At 31.8% G+C, this 20,548-nt stretch overlaps 1 protein-coding gene across 1 annotated transcript in view; it reads right to left on the reverse strand.

Annotated features, from left to right (window-relative positions):
- The window catches only part of sgcd (sarcoglycan, delta (dystrophin-associated glycoprotein)), a 351,693-nt gene that overhangs the window by 271,665 nt on the left and 59,480 nt on the right, over positions 1-20,548 (reverse strand). Inside the window, exon 2 of the mRNA XM_030153643.1 lies at positions 3,241-3,426. Coding sequence (XP_030009503.1) covers positions 3,241-3,426 — 186 coding nt within the window. The remainder of the gene's footprint in view (positions 1-3,240; positions 3,427-20,548) is intronic.

Consider the following 20,548-nt stretch of genomic DNA (forward strand, 5'->3'; position numbering starts at 1 on the left):
ATGCATAAGCGTCCACTGTGTTGGTTGATATGGAACTAAAAACAACAAAACCCATGAATATACAAGAGAACAGCTGGAGAACAACTGTCCACTGGAGTGACCACTGTGCATGAAAGGGTTAATAAAACAATGGCTTTGTGTTACTCATATATGTGTTGCCCCATACTTCAATACAATAACTCAAATATGGCAGAATAAGTGAACAATATAAAATTCTCATTGCTTTATAATCCAACACATATTTTGCTTTACTCAATCTGAAACAATCAGTCAACTTAAAACCATCATACCATACATAAAAATATAATATATATAAAATATGCACAACTTAAAACCATCATACCATACATAAAAATATAATATATATAAAATATGCACAACTTAAAACCATCATACCATACATAAAAATATAATATATATAAAATATGCACAACTTAAAACCATCATACCATACATAAAAATATAATATATATAAAATATGCACAACTTAAAACCATCATACCATACATAAAAATATAATATATATAAAATATGCACAACTTAAAACCATCATACCATATATAAAAATATAATATATATAAAATATGCACAACTTAAAACCATCATACCATATATAAAAATATAATATATATAAAATATGCACAACTTAAAACCATCATACCATACATAAAAATATAATATATATAAAATATGCACAACTTAAAACCATCATACCATACATAAAAATATAATATATATAAAATATGCACAACTTAAAACCATCATACCATACATAAAAATATAATATATATAAAATATGCACAACTTAAAACCATCATACCATACATAAAAATATAATATATATAAAATATGCACAACTTAAAACCATCATACCATGCATAAAAATATAATATATATAAATATGCATAACTTAAAACCATCATACCATACATAAAAATATAATATATATAAATATGCATAACTTAAAACCATCATACCATGCATAAAAATATAATATATATAAATATGCATAACTTAAAACCATCATACCATGCATAAAAATATAATATAAATAAAATATACATCATTTAAAACGGCCATACCATACAATTCGATAATCCAGTGTTACATTTATATATGATGCATTCATTCACTCACTCATTCTCCCACACATATATTCACATATATACACATATATTCAAATATACACATATTTCACGACTGAAACTTTAATCGTCCACAAATCCAATCCGGGTAATGAACGTCAGAGATTCTCGACAGATATTAAACATGTTCAAAAGTCTGTGAGCAGTGGCGATGACTGGATCTGAAGACTCAAGACTAAATCTGTGCAAATCACAGTCTACATGAGTTTATCTGGGACGACAAATACCAACTGAGCCCGACTGGAACGGACCCGGTCCAACTGGGCCGATCCGCCATCACAGGCCTGACAGCTTCGAAACCGTTTAAGATTCATCACTAAGATTTAATCTGGGGATTCATGAATCTGCACAAACCAACAAGCAGTTGAACAGAGCCAACACACACAGCGACAGCCCGCATTTCAACAAAGCATGAGCAACCAGTGGAAACACAAGGCAACAGCAACACATGATGGGGAGACAATTAGCTGAAAATGGGAACGCTTCTAACCCCAAACCCATCCCTTAGACCAGGGGTGTCACAGTCATTTTAGTTGGGGGGGCCACATCCTCCTAGTATGATCTGAAATGGGCTGGACCAGTAAAATAATACCATAATAAGCCTCTGATCCAGTTCAGTTTTTATTTTTTTACTTTACTGGTAAATTCCACTGTTGTTTTCAGCTGACATGTCTATTTCTGCACATGAAATTTGGCACCATGGCAAAGTCGCCCTATTGTTTATCTGTTGCTAGGTAACCCACTTCATTTCAATGATTCTATGATTCTGGGCACAGCAAAGTGATTGGCCATTTGGGGGCCATTATATTCCAAAAATGACTAATATCTCCCAAAATATTGGTCTTATCAACTTGCAGTTTTCGCTAGTCTGTTCCTTGACCAAAAATACATACGTACGACAAACTGTAGCTGTCAGCCCTGTACATATTTTGTGTGATATCCGAGACACACAGACCGAGTTTACTTCCCTTTTATAATATAGATGTCAACTCCAGACTTCTCTCTATTGTCGTTTTTCCATTGGACATCTGCGCAAAACTTCACCAATATTTACTAAATATAATAAAAGTGTGTAATGTTGGTTTTTCCATTAAATCACAAATGTGAAGTGTACTCTTTTTTTTCTTATAGTGGATAATTTTTTGAGCTGTTGTCTTTTGTTTCTTATAGTGGATAATTTTTTTGGGCTAGTGGATAATTTTTTGGGCTGTTGTCTTTTTTTTTCTTGTAGTGGATAATTTTTGGGCTGTTGCCTTTTTTTCTTACAGTGGATAATTTTTTGGGCTGTTGTCTTTTTTTTCTTATAGTGGATCATTTTTTGGGCTGTTGTCTTTTCTTTCTTATAGTGGAAAATGTTTTGGGCTAGTGGATAATTTTTTGGGCTGTTGTCTTTTTATTCTTATAGTGGATAATTTTTTGGGGCTGTTGTCTTTTTTTTTTCTTATAGTGGATAATTTTTTGGGGCTGTTGTCTTTTTTTTTTCTTATAGTGGATAATTTTTTTGGGCTAGTGGATAATTTTTTTGGCTGTTGTCTTTTTTTTCTTATAGTGGATAATTTTTTGGGGCTGTTGTCTTTTTTTTTTCTTATAGTGGATAATTTTTTGGGCTGTTGCCTTTTTTTTCTTGTAGTGGATAATTTTTTGGGCTGTTGCCTTTTTTTCTTATAGTGGATAATTTTTTTGGGCTGTTGTCTTTTTTTTCTTTAAGTGACTAATTTTTTTGGGCTAGTGGATAATTTTTTGGGCTGTTGCACCTCTGGGCCACCGTACTACATTGTAATTCACACGTATAAATGCTACACTAAGGCGTAAAATTGTTTACATTGCACTTATTTTACTTAAGAATGTTCAGGTCGTTCATGTTTTTTCATGTTACGTTTGAGTACACTTCCTTGATGTAAACATTTTCATTACAGAATTGTACTTTTTTCACTCAGAAGTTCTTATTATCCTATTATTTATATTATTTAACTGGTCCAGCCCACTTTAGATCAGATTAGGCTGTATGTGGCCCCTGAACTAAAATTACTTTGACACCCCTGCCTTAGACACTAAACCCCCCAGGCTGAACACAAGCAGTAGAAAAGTGACTTACTATTGTGAAGTTCATGACTTTGAGGATCCAGATCGTTAGTGCCAAGTTGATCAGGATCAGGATCATCAACAGCAGGACGAAGAAGTAAAGGCAGCGTTTCCTCCAGCCGTATATTCCCACTTTGTACACTTGGGGTTTCTCTGAACTCTGGACATTGTTCCTATGAGTGCACTGTTCTTGGGTCATCTGTGAGGAGACACAAAGAAATGAAGGGGAAAACATCAGTATTATTATTATTATTATTATTATTATTATTATTATTATGGCCGACGGTAACGACTACAGCGTTCACAAACAAACACACAGCGACAAAGACGAACACATTCAAGTTATTTACAGCTGATGTGAAAACTGCTGCATACAGAGAAGTACGTTAAACAATTTTTATTTCAATTACACTGGTCAACAACAAATTTATTGTTTAATTTTTTTGAGCTGATTTAGGATAATTTTGGTGTGCTGAATCCAAAAATCACATTCATTTTGCTCAATCAGGTCAACTTTCTGAACTATGCTACATATTGGCTTTTAAACATTTTTGCTTACATTTATGGGCATTTTCACATCATATGATACAAAATTCTTTCATATTTCTTGCAATAAACGAGTTCTGAAGATTTTACTTTTGCCAATTTATGATTAATGTCTTTTTTTTAATATTACAGGTGAATGAAATGGCTTCGACTAGAAGATCTTGCAAAAATAAGCCTGACGTATTCTGCTACATCTGCGGTGAATACACCATTGTACCTAACAGGAATCAAGTCACAACTTTCATAAAGTGTGCTTGTGAAAATGATTTTTTTTCTCTTAAAACCTGTTTTGGGTGAGAACTATATAAAAAATCAACTGATAAAATCACAAAAATGTAATCAATTTTGTGAGAGGATCAAATTTTTCAAAATCAAATGAGCAAAAAAACCTGACCTGATTGAGAAAAACAGATGTCATTTTTGGATTTAGCGGTGCAAAATGGTCCTAATTCAGTTGAAAAAACCTAGACAACTTGCAAAAAACATTTTTTTGTAACCCAGTGTTATCAATATCATATCCATTTTTTTTTTCTTTTTTTTTTTTTTTTTTTTTTTTACAATATTTACAACATACAAATAATATTAACATTATATTCCAATGTCTTTTGCATAGATATATGCATTTATTAATTTTAAACAGTGTGTTTAAAATATGTCATAAATAATATATTAGTCAAATATCAATGTATTTGGAATAAATTTAGTTTATTTATGAGAGTTTATAAAATGAACCCAGAATGACGACACATTCACACGCCTAAAACTCCTCAAATTTTTTTTTCATTTCAAAATACATTTCCCTGAAAATATAAGTAATTACCTACCCAAAAAATATATGTGTGGTGTAGATTGATAAATAAAAATAATAATAATAATAAATCGCACTTATATAGCGCTTTTTTGGACACTCAAAGACACTTCACAAACAAAGAACAAAGAAAAAACAAATATTATTGTAATTTAATTTTTTGACCAGATGTTAATGTTCCGTTGACCCTCGCCAGGTGAGGATCTAAAATAAAAGCCTGGTTCCTTCTGCAGCTTGAAGAAAATTACAACTCCAGCCACAATTCATCATAAAACTGGTGACTATTACATTTTCTTTCTTACTTTGAAATTTATACCATGTGAGGTGTTTGAATGTATTATTTTTATTCAATTGTTTTATTTGGTATTGGTTTATCGCTGTTATTTTTTGTTGTTTATAAATTGCACAGCTTTTTATGTTTTTATGTTTATGTTTTTTTAAATTTATTCTTCAATACAGCACTGTTTTCTTTTTTGTACAGTTCTTTCTTTTAATATATGCTTGCATTTTACATTTACATTACATTTTCATTTATTCATGTGGCAGATGCTTTTTTCCAAAGTGACTTACAGGGGAAAACCAAAATGAGAAAAAAAAAAAAATAAAATAATAATAAATAAATAAAATACAAGAATAGATTAAAGACATAAAGCAGCTGTACAATTAAAAACAGTGTCGCACAGAAGATTACAAAGCAAAATTAGAGACTAAAAATACAAGAATAGATTAAGAAGACATAAAAACAGCTGTACAATTAAAACTGAAATAAAAATACCAATTCTTATCATTCTTTTATTTAGGTTTTATTTATTCTTCTACACACCAATGTTTTCTTTTTTTTGTACAGTTCTATGTTTTTTTTTATCTTTTCTTGTATTTTTTTCTTTTATTTTGGTTTTATTTATTCTTCTATACAGCACTGTTTTCTTTTTTTTTTTTTTGTACAGTTCCATTTTTTGTTTTGTTTCTTTAAAATCTATTCTTGTGTTTGATTCTGTTATTTTGGTTTTATTTATTCTTCTGTACAGCACTTTGGTCCACTGCAGTTGTTTTAAAGTGCTTTATAAATAAAGTTGGATTGGATTGGATTAGATAGATAAGAAAGAGAAATGTCTTCAGACTTTGAGACCCAAATTAAAAAAAATAAATATTGGATTGTCTTAGCTTTTTTCTTTTTAATACACTTGTGCCGTATCCTTCAAATTAGACTTAATAAAGGAGTTATGAAGGGAATGTCGGAGCGTTAATCACAGCTAAAACTGACAGATTATATTAGCCAGCGAGAGAAAAAAAAAAAGTTACAAGGAAAACCAACCACCAGCATACACAGCTGATTAACTCTGATGTCAGGAAAATGTCTTTGTGAGGAAAAAATGTTTTAGAACTGTTTTGACAGTGACAGTGTTTTGATTGTCCTCGTCTTTTCATTGAAGCTATTTTTCAATTTAATATCTCTTCTTCATCAAATACTCTTCTGCTTCAAATCCCGAAGAGATAAGATTGAGCCTGTTAAATTGACCATAAAAATCCTATAAATGGGAATAATCAGATAATTGTCATAATCCGATCTGATGCGTTCACATGCACTTCAGAAATGCGATAATTGAAAAACCCTGGTTTAGATGTTTCATTTTTCATATTCGGAGTACGTACAAATGCAGTGATGGTACACTAACAAGTCCTTTTATTGTCTTTCACTCACATTTGAGTGTCGCTTTGGTTTTGTTTTTGTTTTTTGTTTTTCTTTTTTACAATTTAATTGATTGTACACGTGCAGATGTAAATACAAAACAAAACAAAAAAATAAATTAGATTAATGGGTATACATGCATGAAGACATCAGAGTATTGGGAAGAAATCCAGGTGCATTAATCTGATTTGTCATAATCAGATTATCTGATAAAACCTATCAGATTATGCTGTTTACATGATCGCTTGAATAATCGCATAATTTCAGAAATCGGATAATGATCTGAGTATTAGCGTCAATGTAAATGGGCTCAATGGGATTATAGAGAATTCTAATAACCTTCATTTAACCGGGAAAAAGATCACTGAGATAAAAAAAAAAAAAATCTCTTTTTGAAGAGTGTCCAGGCCAAGACAGCAGCAGAAGTTACAGAAAATAGAATCACAGCCGTACATTCACTCTAAAAATATACAGAAAACACAATAAAAGTCAGAACTAAAACCATACATAAATATGTGTTTTATAATAATAATAATAATAATAATAATAATAATAATAATAATAATCTTCAATTAACTAAAAAAAATCTTCAATTAAGCTAAAAAAAAAAAACCTTCAATTAAGTAAAAAAAAATAATCTTCAATGAAGCCCCCCCAAAAAAATTGAATTAAGTAAAAAAAATCTTCAATTAAGGCAGAAAAATCTCAAATTTAGCAAAAAATCTTGAATTAAGCCAAAAAAATCTTCAATTAAGTAAAAAAAACAAAACAAAACTTCAATTAAGTAAAAAAAATCTTGAATTAAGCTAAAAAAAAAAAAAAAAAAATCTTCAATTAAGTAAAAAACAACTTAAATTAAGACAAAAAAAATCTTGAATTAAGTAAAAAAAAAAAAATCTTTAATGAAGCCCCCCCCAAAAAATTGAATTAAGTAAAAAAAATCTTCAATTAAGGCAGAAAAATGTCAAATTTAGCAAAAAATCTTGAATTAAGCCAAAAAAATCTTCAATTAAGTAAAAAAACAAAACAAAACTTCAATTAAGTAAAAAAAATCTTGAATTAAGCTAAAAAAATAAAAAAATAAAAAAATCTTCAATTAAGTAAAAAACAACTTAAATTAAGACAAAAAAAATCTTCAATTAAGTAAAAAAAAAAAAAATCTTCAATTAAGCCAAAAAAAAAATCTCAAATTTTGCAAAAAATCTTGAATTAGGCCAAAAAAAAAAAAAATCTTGAATTAAGTAAAAAATAAATATCTTGAATTAAGTAAAAAAAAAAAATAAAAATCTTCAATTAAGTAAAAAAAAAAAAATCCTTGATGGGAATAAAGATTTCATTCTGTAACATCAAAACAATTATCTGAAATAATAAAATGCTTCCAACAGCTGAGAAGACCTTGAGACTTTGCCAATAACTGCCTTGGGTTCTGTCACCAAAACGATCCTTTTAACTTGCAACACAATCTTCTGAAGCGGTGTAAATTTAAAGTATTGATTAAAGCTGCTGTAAAATCTTCAAATGTTCTAACGGTTTGTCGTCAGTTTGCATCTTTGAACTCTGACGTGTAGACGATGTGTCCTTGTGAAGATGATTAATGGGAAAGAAAACGAGTCACAGAAGTGAAAGGTTTTATAGAAGTGAATATTCAACAAAAACTATCCTTTTTTATTTGATATCTTCAAATAATGACCAAGGCCTTTATTCAGCGACACAAGGATTTTCCTTCAAACAGGCTTATATTACAGATATAAATGTATTTATATTTCCCGTTTTTAAATTCCACACTTTTTCTTATTAAAATCTTTCTAAGGCACAGGTGTCAAACATGCGGCCCGGGGGCCAGAACTGCCCCGCCAAAGGTTTCAATCCGGCCCCTCGGATGAATTTGTGAAATGCAAAAATTATAATGAAGATATTAACAATCAAGGATGTGAAAATCATTTTAGGTCAGTTCAATCTGAAGTGGGTCAGACCAGTAAAAAACAATCATAACAACCTATAAATAATGAAAAATGCCAATTTTTGTCTTTTTTTAATGTTTAAAAAAAAGGAAAAATACACAAAAACGTTTATATTTACAGACTATCCTTTTCCAAAAAAATGTGAATAACCTGAACAAATATGAACAATATGAAATTTCTAATGAGATGAAATTTCTTATTCTTATTTCGAGACATATGTAGAATTGTACCAATATTCTGCCTGTTATTAAATGTTTTGTGTATTTGTAGTTCCACTGTGATCTGTAAGTTGTGATGCACATGTGTAAATGATAAACTAAGGTGTAATATTGTTAAAATTGCTCTGATTTTTCTTAAGAATTTTCAGGTTGTTCATGTTATGTTCAAGTACAGTTTCGTAGATATACACATTTTCATGACGGAATTTTACTTTTTTCACTAAAAACATAGAGAAAACTTTGGTGTTGACATTATTTATAAGTACTTATCCTATTATTTATATTATTTTATTGGTCTGGCCCACTTTAGATCAGATGAGGCTGAGTGTCGCCCCTGAACTAAAATGAGTTTGACACCCCTGTTCTAAGGTTTCCATTTTTGCCAATTAACGAAAGTACAGTCGCAGGAAAAAATTATTAGACCACCCCTTCCCTTGTTTTCTTCAATTTCTTGTTCATTTTAATGCCTGGAAAAACTAAAGGTACATTTGTTTGGACAAATATAATAATAATAACAAAAATAGCTCTAAGTAGTTTAATTTCAAAGCTCACTGTAACAAATTACTATAAAAAAACAGTAAATTTTGTACAGCATCATGCTGTTATTTGTAAATACAGTATAATGCTGTAAATAATGAGGTCTTTAACCCTTTCATGCACTGTCCACTCCAGTGGACAGTTCTTCTCCAGCTGTTCTCTTGTATATTCATAGGTTTTGTAGTTTTAGTTCCATATCAGCCAACACAGTGGATATTTATGCACCATCCCATACACTGTAATTCAGATCATTACTGTAACTTTGCTGTTCTTGATAAACCTGATCTGCACTAACATGTCTGAGTGTAAATCAATTGTTATTTGTTAGACAAGAAGGTTTTTTTTTTTGTGCATATTATCTCCATGAAGTGAGTAATTACTAGCATTAGAATATGTTAAAATGTGAGAAGACATCAGATTACCAGCATTAAAAATGTTTTTATTTCATTGTTTTCATATCACTCTCTGATATTGAGTTTTAAACACGTTTCTTTACTTCAAAAATTAAATGCATGGATATTTTTGTAACTCCATAGAAAAAAAAAACTCGATCGCATTGTTTTTTTCATGGCTAAACACTGAAGAAAAAAATCTTGACTAAGGTTCTCATAATTCGTGCATGAAAGGGTTAAGGAGGAAATTTAAAACCGTAAGCTACTGCAAAATTTGACAGTATTCTACAGTATTTTCTTCACTTCCTCCACTGCTGTCCGCCCAGAACTGGTCTGAACAAAGTCATCTGGCATCAAATCCCACCAGCTCATTTAGAAAAGATTCAATCCAATGAATGTTAACTATAGACTGGCTGCATCAAAGGTAAGTGGTTCTTTTCTACCAACACTGCCAGAACTCCGTCCTGCTCCAGTTGTTCATTTATCAAGGTAATTGTAATTTTATCAACGTAACTGTGGCATTTTGGGTTCATTAAACATTTAATTGCCTCCATAAATTGCATTCACAACGAATGCAACTTCCGCAGTATAACACGCGTGATAATACTGCTTCATATTTCGGGGTGTTAGCCGTATGTTGCAAACATGCAGCTAATTTGAGTTGATGTATACTTGCTAGCTGCGAAGTGGAGACCGTTAAATTAAACAGCGTGTCAATTTACATGGTTATATATAATAATGTCATCTCTTGTTTGAGCTTTTTCTAGCAATGTTCATGATTTTGTATTTTAAAATGTAATCTGAAATGTTAAAATCCTAGCTTTTCGCTGTGTTATACTGTAATTATTACATTAAATACGTTTTACAGTAATATATTGTTTCTTGGAATACAGTAGTTACTGTAAAATGCAGCAACTGTGGCTAACAGTATTTTACTGTAAAAGGTACATTATGTACAGCCCAGTACTGTAATACTTTTTACAGTAAGAAACTGTAGTTGTAGATTACAGTAGAGATACTGTAGAATAACAGTAGCATGCTGGCAACTCTAGCTGCCAGTATTTTACTGTTATTTAACGGTAAAATTTGTTACAGTGCTGATATCTATCCATTTTTCCATGTTTTCTTGATAATAACCAAAATCACTTCAGTTCTTACATCAGTATCTATGGCATTGTACTGACAAAAACCTACAAATAATGACTCCAATTTTAAATCAAAATTTTATTGTAAAAAGTCGGTATCGGATCGGTATCAGATTGGCGTCGGCAAAACTAATCCTAAAAAAAAATCTGATGTGATTGGAAGCAAAAAAAATCATATCGGGACATCATTAGTATCTATGGCATTGTTCTGACAAAAATGGTGCTTTTCAGCATTCCATGTTTTCTTTTCTGTCTGTTTTAGTCACATGATACACACAGGAGTTAGTACTTGATTGCATAAACACTGTTTTTGATGACTTTCGTTGGTCTAATAATTTTTTCCGAGACTATATATCCACAGTGTTTGAGCTCAAGACACAAATAATCAGTTAGATGACGCTCATGAATTGCTTTAATAGACAAGACATACTTAGAGAACAGGAAGTACTTCGTGTCATTAGGTAACTTTACATCTGAGCAGACAAGAATTACAGGTGGGGTTCCCCAAGGCTCCATCCTGGGGCCTCTTCTGTTTAACATCTACATGCTCCCACTGGCACAGGTTATAAAGAACAACAATATTAGCTACCATAGCTACGCAGATGACACACAGATCTATGTCACAATGTCACCTAGAGACCAAGGTCCTGTACAGGCTCTGGGTAAATGCATTGAGGAGATTAATGACTGGATGTGCCACAACTTTCTTCAGCTGAACAAAAACAAAACTGAGGTAATTGTCTTTGGGGCCAAAGAGAAACGACTGCAGGTCACCACAGAGCTTCAGTCTATAGACCTAAAAACCACCAACCAGGCCAGAAATCTGGGTGTAGTGATGGACTCGGACCTAAATTTTGAAAAACACATCAAGGCAGTCACAAAATCAGCCTACTATCACCTTAAGAACATCTCAAAGATAAAAGATCTGATGTCTCAGCAGGACCTGGAAAAACTAGTCCATGTATTCATCTTCAGTCGGTTCGATTATTGTAACAGTGTCTTCACAGGTCTACCTAAAATAATCCATTAGACAACTGCAGCTCATTCAGAACTCTGCTGCTAGAGTCCTCACCTAGACCAGAAAAGTGGACCACATTAGTCCAACTCTGAGGTCCTTCCACTGGCTGCCTGTCCGTCAGAGGATAGACTTTAAAGTTCTGTTGCTGGTCTATAAAGCTCTGAATGGTGGAGGACCAAAATGCATCAGTGACCTCCTGACCCAGTATGAACCCACCAGACCCCTCAGGTTCATCTGGATCCAGTCTGTTGTCAGTTCCCAGAGTCAGAACCAGACACGGAGAAGCTGCGTTCAGCTTCTATGCTCCACATGTCTGGAATAAACTCCCAGAAAACCTCAGATCAGCTGAAACACTCAGTTTATTTAAATCCAGGTTAAAGACCCACCTGTTCTCAGCTGCATTTGTTTTTCTCATGCCTTCTGCTGTAATGCTTTTAAAGTTTTATGTAAAGCACTTTGAATTGTCTTGTACATTAAATGTGCTATAGAAATAAAGCTGCCTTGCCTAATATCTAGATTTTTATCAACTCAAGCGCCTTTAGGAATTATTAGTTTATCAGTTTATTTATTACCTCCACCAAGGAGGTTATGTTTTCAGTCAGGTTTGTTTGTTTTTTTGTTTGTTTGTTTGTTTGACTGTTAGCAAGATAACTCAAAAACTGATGGACGGATTTTAATAAAATTTTCAGGAAACGTTGATAGTGGCACAAGGAAAAAATGATTAAATTTTGGGGGTGATGGGGGGTGGGGCGTGGATTTTTTTTATTTGTTTGTCTGTCTGTTACAAGATTGTCATCAAGAGGAAGGAGGCAGAAATCTGCTGATTTTGAAAAAGAATTACCCATTTGTTAGACATTTCATTTTATATGAAGTTATTTTCCCTCATCGGTACATCAGCGGTAACTCACTCATTAGTCGTATAATTTAAAGTGAATCCTACCTGCACTAAAAAAAAAAAAAAAAAATTGTAATTTAACAGAATTTTTACTGTTTATTTTACAAATTTTTCCTGTATTTTTTAAAATCCATGAAAATATCAATGAAATTACAAAAATAGACTGTGATTTTACATGTCTAATGGAAAATAACATCAAAACACTAAACCTCTAGTTTTGCGGCTGCAGACATTTGAAATTTTGCATATCTTTGACCAATTTTTGCTAAAATGTATTGACATCTATTCTGGCATCATAATCACTGGCAATCTATAAACCCAATTTGGTATGAATTTAACCAATCGTTTCACCGCTAAACACTGTAAAAAAAAAAAACAAACAAAAAACAAAAAACAGAGAAAAATAATAAACTGTAATTTAACAGAATTTTCACTGTTTATTTTACAGATTTTTCCTGTATTTTTAGGATACAGGAAAATATCCATGGAATGACAAAAATAGACTGTGATTTTACATATCAAATGTAAAATAACATGAAAAAACTGTAACTGTGAATAACCATAAAATTTCCATCTTTTAAAAGAAAATATATTTTTTTCACCAAAAAATACAGTTGAAATACATTTGCAAATGTATCATAACTTCACAAATATTAATTTTCTATTTATGAGATTAAACTGTTAATTACAAGTTTAATACTGTAAAAAAAAAAAAAAAAAAAAAAAAAGATAAAATTACTGACAATTAACGGTAAAAGAAGTATTTGTGCAGGAATATTACCGTTTTTTTGTTTTGTTTTGTTTTTTTTACAGTGTGGTACACAAAAGCTTAAAGCGTCATTTACGGTCTGTCTTTTTCCTCGTCTTCCTTCTATATTCCGTCGTTATTCGCACACATTGGCGCTCGGCGATGGAGGCAGATTTGCGATGCAGCCGCAGAGTTTCAATAGAGACGACGGCTCTAAGATAAGAAAACGCTGCACATCTCATCATTTGCAGAAATAACATACCATAAACATTCCTCTCACATTGTGCGCCTGTTGAACCGCTGACCGACCATTTAGTTCTGGCACAATGAAAGACAGTTTAGTTAGCAATCGCACTGATTGATTGTCCTATAAGTGTTCTGTAACTCCATCCCCCCCCCCCCCGTAGATGTGCTGATAGCGTCGATTAATGATGATTCTAATTGTCTGCCTGTGAAGACTAGACGGCATTGTTCACTTCAAGCGCCATAATAACGGCCTAATAACTCTGTGGAAAAAATACTATTTACTGTCCAGCGCAGTTGTGAGCGTGCGCCTCAGACCACCACAGCCAATCGTTTTTGACAACCGCACACATTACCCGCTAACTGAAACAAATGGCACAAGACAGGGCCCTCGGTGAGAAAGTGCTGAAAGCTCCAGAGGAGACTCCAAAGCACCCGTCAGCAAAAAAAAAACAAGAAAATCTCATTGTGTACGGTCGCATTTTCATTTCTGTTTGATGGGAGATGCAGAGAGATGAAGAGGCATATCTGTGTGATGTCTGGGCTGATAGAAAACAGGGAAGTCACTGCTGTGTGGGTAAACAAAACACAAATGTACAATTCTTCTACCGTCGACCACTTCAGACTCAGTGTTCTTTAATAAAGTTAAAAAAAAAAAAAAAAAAAACCTCACAGCGTCTGAAAAGATGTGACGTTCAGTAAGTGTGTGATCAAACCGAAGATACAAGGATGACTTTTATTCTAATTAAAAAAAAGAAAAAAAAAAAATCTTCAATATCCCTTTTGATTTGAGTTTTATCAGTTTTCACAAAATGAAAGTTTTATTTAACCCTTTCATGCAGAGTGGTCATGACAGTGGACAGTTTTTCTACAGTTGTTCCCATATATTCATGGATTTTGTTGTTTTAGTTCCATATCAGCCAACACAGTGGACGCTTAAATGCATCATCCCATACACTGCAATTCCTACCATTAATGAAACTTTGCTGTTCTTGATAACATGATCTAGAGTAACATGTTTAAGTGCAAATCAAGTGCTTGTTATTGTTATAAGTCTGTAATTAACAGTATTTATTTATTTTTTTTCTCCACATTATCTCCATGAAGTGAGTAATGACTGGTATTAGCATGTTAAAATGTAAGAAAACTTCAGATTAGTAGCATTAAAAATGTCTGGTAAAGGTTCATACTGTCTTCCACTTATAATTATTGTAGGTAATTCATTTATTAGACAAACTAGTAAAGCAAGTAAACAAACAACTACCCCTGTCTGAGAAATGAATTACCGATAATAAGCATTAAAAATGTTTTTATTTCATAGTTTTCACACAATATATCGGTAAATACATGTTTCTTTGCTTCAAAAATTAAATGCATGGTGTCCAGTTGAGTGGACATTTTTGCAGCTCCCTGAAAAATAGGTTCATAAGAAAATTTTCTTTAGGCATGTTTTTTTCATGCCTAAAGAGGAATAAAAACACTCAGGAAAAAAAATCCTGGTTAAGGGTCTCATAATTCATGCATGAAAGGGTTAATGAGTTCAAAACATATTCCAACTGAAAAAAAGTGTATAAAGAAAGAACAATGAGATTATATGAACAGTTATAAGTTTTACATTTTGCTTTGTATTTGTTCTGCATCTTGTGACATATTTATTTGTTTCTTTTGGTCTGGTATAATGTTTTTGCATCATTTCGTCAGGTATATATTTACCTATGTTTTGTACTTTCTGGACATGTAGTTTTGCACTTGGTTTTGTATTCATTTTGTACTATCTTTGGATGTATTTAGTTTGGTTTGTCTGACTTTAGTTGTGTATGGCTAACCATTAAGGTTAATATTATTCAGAAGGGGGCAAGAAATCTAAGATTTTCTTCATCCTGCTCCTTTTTGAGCACAGGTGTGTACATGTTTGTTCACTGGATGATTATTGAATGTTTGCTAAAAAAAAATGCAACACCCATGAATAAAATAAAATAAATGACATGAAATAAAATGAAACATAGAGTTCCCTGTTTTTTGGGCAAAACACAAAAACACCTGCTTTTGAAGTAAAGTGCTTCAAAAAAACAAACAAAAATCCTCAAAATGAAGTTTGTATTGCAGATTTTTGATCATATAATCAATTAATTGATTAGTAATTCATATAATTTGCAGTATATGAACAAATGCCTAATATCATACTGGTCATATCAAACCCAAACATCAATTTATATTGAATAAAGTATATGAGGTCATTTAACCCTTTAACACCAAACGTATCATATTTGATACATGCATTTTGAAGCCCTCTACATGATCAGTGTGATTTTTTTTTTTCTTGAAAAACCTTATGTGTACAATTAGATACATGCAATACACAGATAATCCACCAGGGGGAGGAATTCATTCACCAGAGGCCTTTCCAGTGACACTACAAGACTGTCATTAATGAGGAAGGAGGAAGAAGTTTGATGATTTTGAAAAGGAATTAACAATTTGTTAGACATGTTTGTGTTATATTATGTTTTTGTTTGTTCAAAAATAATAATACTTGAGCACTGAGACCCAATGTATCAAATATGATACAAAATTGAAACTCATACATGGAAATTGAAACTTGAAATAAATGTTGTTTGGGTTGTTCCGAAGGACCATTAAAGGCTCCAATTTCAAAGAACTGGAATTTTCTGTTAATGATTTAATGGTTCAAGCTTTACAGGGTTAATGACTAAAGTGTTTCTAATTTCTAAAACGACCACATCATGTCTTACTATAACTTTACTGTATTATCAAAAATCAAAGGGACTTACTCACATTTTTATTAATTTTCTCATTTAATTTTGAAACATCTTGTTAATGTTCAGTTATGCATGAAACAAAATCTGCAATGAATGTGTGAAATAAAAAAAAGTTCAGCAGAAAACACTGTTTAACTATAGTTGCAAAGAAAACTAGAAATGCATTCACAGATTGCAGCCCTCCATTGAGGCCAACCCTCCACTGTCAGCTCATTATATAATATTATATAACCACAACTTATGAACTCTGATTTCCTTCTCTAGTTTCACGTTTTAAGTGTAGAGAGCCTGGACTTCTCTAATGTCCACCAGTGGACATTCTGACGGCTATATCCTCCTGTATTATATGTCTGGGAATGACATAAAGAGACAGTTTCAAAAGTAAAGTCTGAACATTCCCAAAGCTTGCACCACTCTCAGTCGATCCTCATTCCAGTTTTCTGCCGTTAATGATTGGAATTCTTTACAACAATCCCGAAAATTCACCTCATTCAACAGTGACAGTTATCCTTCAGGACCACTGCAGCTGTTTTTAGTCTTTTCTATTTGTTATATGGCAGTGTGTGATTTGTTGTACAGGTAATCTGTTCTGTTAGTTTGCTGTTCATGTAATCTGTTCTGTTTGTTTGTTTGTTTGTTGTTCATGTAATCTGTTCTGTTTGTTTGTTTTGCTATATATGTGATCTATTCTGTTGTCCATCCTGTTTGTTTGTTTGTTTGTTGTACATGTAAACTATTCTGTTGTTGTTCATTCTGTTTGTTTAGTTTGTTTGTTTGTTGTATATGTAATCTGTTTTGTCATCCATTCTGTTTGCTTGTTGTAATACAATCTGTTCTGTTGTCCATTCTTTTTGTTTGTTTATTTGTTTGTTGTACATGTAGTCTATTCTGTTGTTCATTCTGTTTGATTAGTTTGTTTGTTTGTTGTATATGTTATCTGTTTTGTCATCCATTCTGTTTATTTGTTTGTTGTAATACAATCTGTTCTGTTGTCCATTCTTTTTGTTTGTTTGTTTGTTTGTTTGTTGTACATGTAATCTGTTCTGTTGTCCATTCTCTTTGTTTGTTGTAATGCAATCTGTTCTGTTGTCCATCCTTTTTGTTTGTTTGTTTGTTTGTTGTTCATGTAATCTATTCTGTTGTTCATTCTGTTTGTTTGTTTGTTTGTTGTATATGTAGTCTGTTTTGTCGTCCATTCTGTTTGTTTGTTTGTTTGTTTGTTGTAATACAATCTGTTCTGTTGTCTGTCCTTTTTGTTTATTTGTTTGTTGTTCATGTAATCTATTCTGTTGTTCATTCTGTTTGTTTGTTTGTTTGTTTGTTTGGACATATAATCTGTACTGTTTTCCATTCTGTTTGTTTGTTTGTTATACACATGTTCTGCCCTGTTGTCCATTTTGTTTGTTTGTTGAACATGTATTCTGTTCTGTTGTTTATTTGTTTATTTGTCGTACATGTATTCTGCCGTGTTGTCCATTCTGTTTGTTTCTTTGTTTGTTTATTTGTTGTGTATTCTGTCCTGTTGTCCATTCTGTTTGTGCGTTATTGAAAATGAGAATCCATTCTCCACTACCGTCCCTGCTTAAACAAACATAAATAAATCCATCTGATTGGACTGATCCTACAGTTTGACAACAGCGGAACGCTCAGACAGTCAGTTTAGAGCAGATCCGTTCAAACACAAACACACAAATACGACAAATATCTGCACCAGCCTAAAGCAACACACACTGTTTGTTCTGATCTTTGGTTAAAATCCTCATCAAACTCCACAGAAACAGGATTAATACTCATCCTGATCTTTGTCGTCCCGTTTCTGTGAACACCTGCCACAACAAAAACCTTCCAAATAAAACACCAAACATGGCCGACGGGGTTCACCCTGGAACAAACCCCCGTTCCGTCCGATAATAACTGATCCAAACACCGTTCATTTCAGCCGACGGGTTCACTTGGACGTTTGTTTACACCGAAGAAGCTCCATTATGAAAAACAACAAAGGGAGAGTGACATGTTTTTCTATTTCCTCTATTTAATTTTGTTTTTTTTTTTTTTTATTATTTATATTTTTCGCTTATGGTGCGACAGGCTCTGATAACTGACCCTGAAACTGATATGAAACTCCCGACTTCAAATGAAACAGATCAAGTCAGTTAAATTTGATAAGCCTTCAGCAGCCAGAAAACACACGTCAAGCGACATTAAAGTTTAGAAGGATGGAGAGTCATGTCTAGAAATGAAAAAAATCTCACTGACGCGCAAACTATTTTCTCATCACATCAGATTCTCGGCTCAGTAAACAGGTTTTCCTTGTTCTGTTTTATTTGATTTTTTACCTTTTCTGACATTGTAAAAGTACTTAAAAGCAGAATCATCAAGTATTTTGTCAGGATTTAACAAAAAAAAAAAAAAAAAAATCAAAAGTATGAATGCTTTAATTGTATGGAAGCGTATTGCATTCACACAAAGAAATTAATTCAGCTGTTTTTCTGAAGTAACAAGATAATTATCTCGTAATTAAGAGAAAAAATCAGTTTAAAAAAAATCAGCGCTGTTTTTCTGAAATAAGATAATTATCTCATAATTAAGAGAAAAAATAAGTTTAAAAAAATTCAGCTGGTTTTCTGAAGTAACAAGATATTTATCTCGTAATTAAGAGAAAAAATAAGTTAAAAAAATTACGCTGTTTTTCTGAAGTAACAAGATAATTATCTCGTAGTTAAGAGAAAAAATAAGTTTAAAAAAATTCCACTCTGTTTTTCCAAAATAACAAGACAATTATCTCATAATTAAGAGAAAAAATAAGTTTAAAAAATTCAGCTCTGTTTTTCTGAAATAACCAGATAATTATCTCGTATTATTCAATTTTTTTTGTAAAAGGATAGTTTGTTAATGTAAACATTTTCATGTAATTTAACTTTTTTACACTAAAATGAAGATAAAATCTGCAGTTGTCATTATTTATAGCTTATTATGACAGTATTTTACTGGTCTGACCCAATTGAGATCTAATTGGTTAATATGTGTATGTATGGAACCTGAAATAAAATGATTTTTACACCATTGATTTTTAATATCTTCAGTGTAATTTTTTTCACAAATTCATCGGATTGGACCTTTTGGCGAGCCGGATTTGGCCCCCGGGCCGCATGTTTGACACCTGTGTTTTAGGAGTTATGAAAAATTGAATTCTAATTATTTACATGTATTGATAGGATTACTGGATCAACAGGTATTAAACAGTTTAGATCAGTAGAAAAGTGGATGTTTGGGTCTTTATGGGTTAAATGAGCAGCCACTAGTTCACCAGTAGTTTTATTTAAGAAGCAAGAACACTTAAATATGCGATAATAAAACATATTTCAAAGGATTTAACCCTTTCATGCATAGTGGTCACTACAGTGGACAGTTACTCTACAGCTGTTCTCTTGTATATTCATGGATTTTGTTGTTCTTTTCGTTGTTGTTGTTGTTTTACACATATCTTTATTAAAGTTTTAAGACACTACATATCTTTTCTGGCATGAATTGCTAACATTATGTAAATCTCTCCTGAGCATAAAGCCCCAAAATCACAAACTCTCCCCACAGTTTTCACACAATTTATCAGTAAATACATGTTTCTGTGTGTCAAAAAGTAAACGTGTGGTGTCCAGCTGAGTGGACATTTTTGCAACTTCATGAAAAATAGGTTCATAAGAAGTTTTTTTTTTTTCATTATTTTTTTTTATGTATTTTTAATTTAAAAAAAAATATATATTATTGTTACTTTTTAAAATTATTATTATTTATTTTTCAGAAGAAAATTTTTAATCGCATTGTTTTTTTTCATGCCTAAAGAGGAATAAAAACACTCAGGAAAAAAATTTGATTAAGGTTCTCATAATTCGTGCATGAAAAGGTTAAAAAAAAAAAATCACATTGTTTTTTTTTTTTTTTTTTTCATGCCTAAAGAGGAATAAAAACACTCAAGAGAAAAAAAAAAATCTTGATTAAGGTTCTCATAATTCATGCATGAAAGGGTTAAAAAGAAAATCAATCACATTGTTTTTTTTGTTTTTTTTTCATGCCTAACTAAGGAGGAATAAAAACAATCAGGAAAAATTTTTGATTAAGGTTCTCATAATTCATCCATGAAAGGGTTAAAAAAAAAAAAAAAAATCAATCACATTTTTTTTTTTCATGCCTAAAGAGGAATAAAAACACAGGGGAAAAAAAAATCTTGATTAAGGTTCTCATAATTCGTGCATGAAAGGGTTAAAAAAAAAAAAAAAAATCACATTTTTTTTTTTTTTTTCATGCCTAAAGAGGAATAAAAACACTCAGGAAAAAAAAAATCT

This window comes from Sphaeramia orbicularis, chromosome 14, assembly GCF_902148855.1.
Source record: "Sphaeramia orbicularis chromosome 14, fSphaOr1.1, whole genome shotgun sequence".
Taxonomy (NCBI): domain Eukaryota; kingdom Metazoa; phylum Chordata; class Actinopteri; order Kurtiformes; family Apogonidae; genus Sphaeramia; species Sphaeramia orbicularis.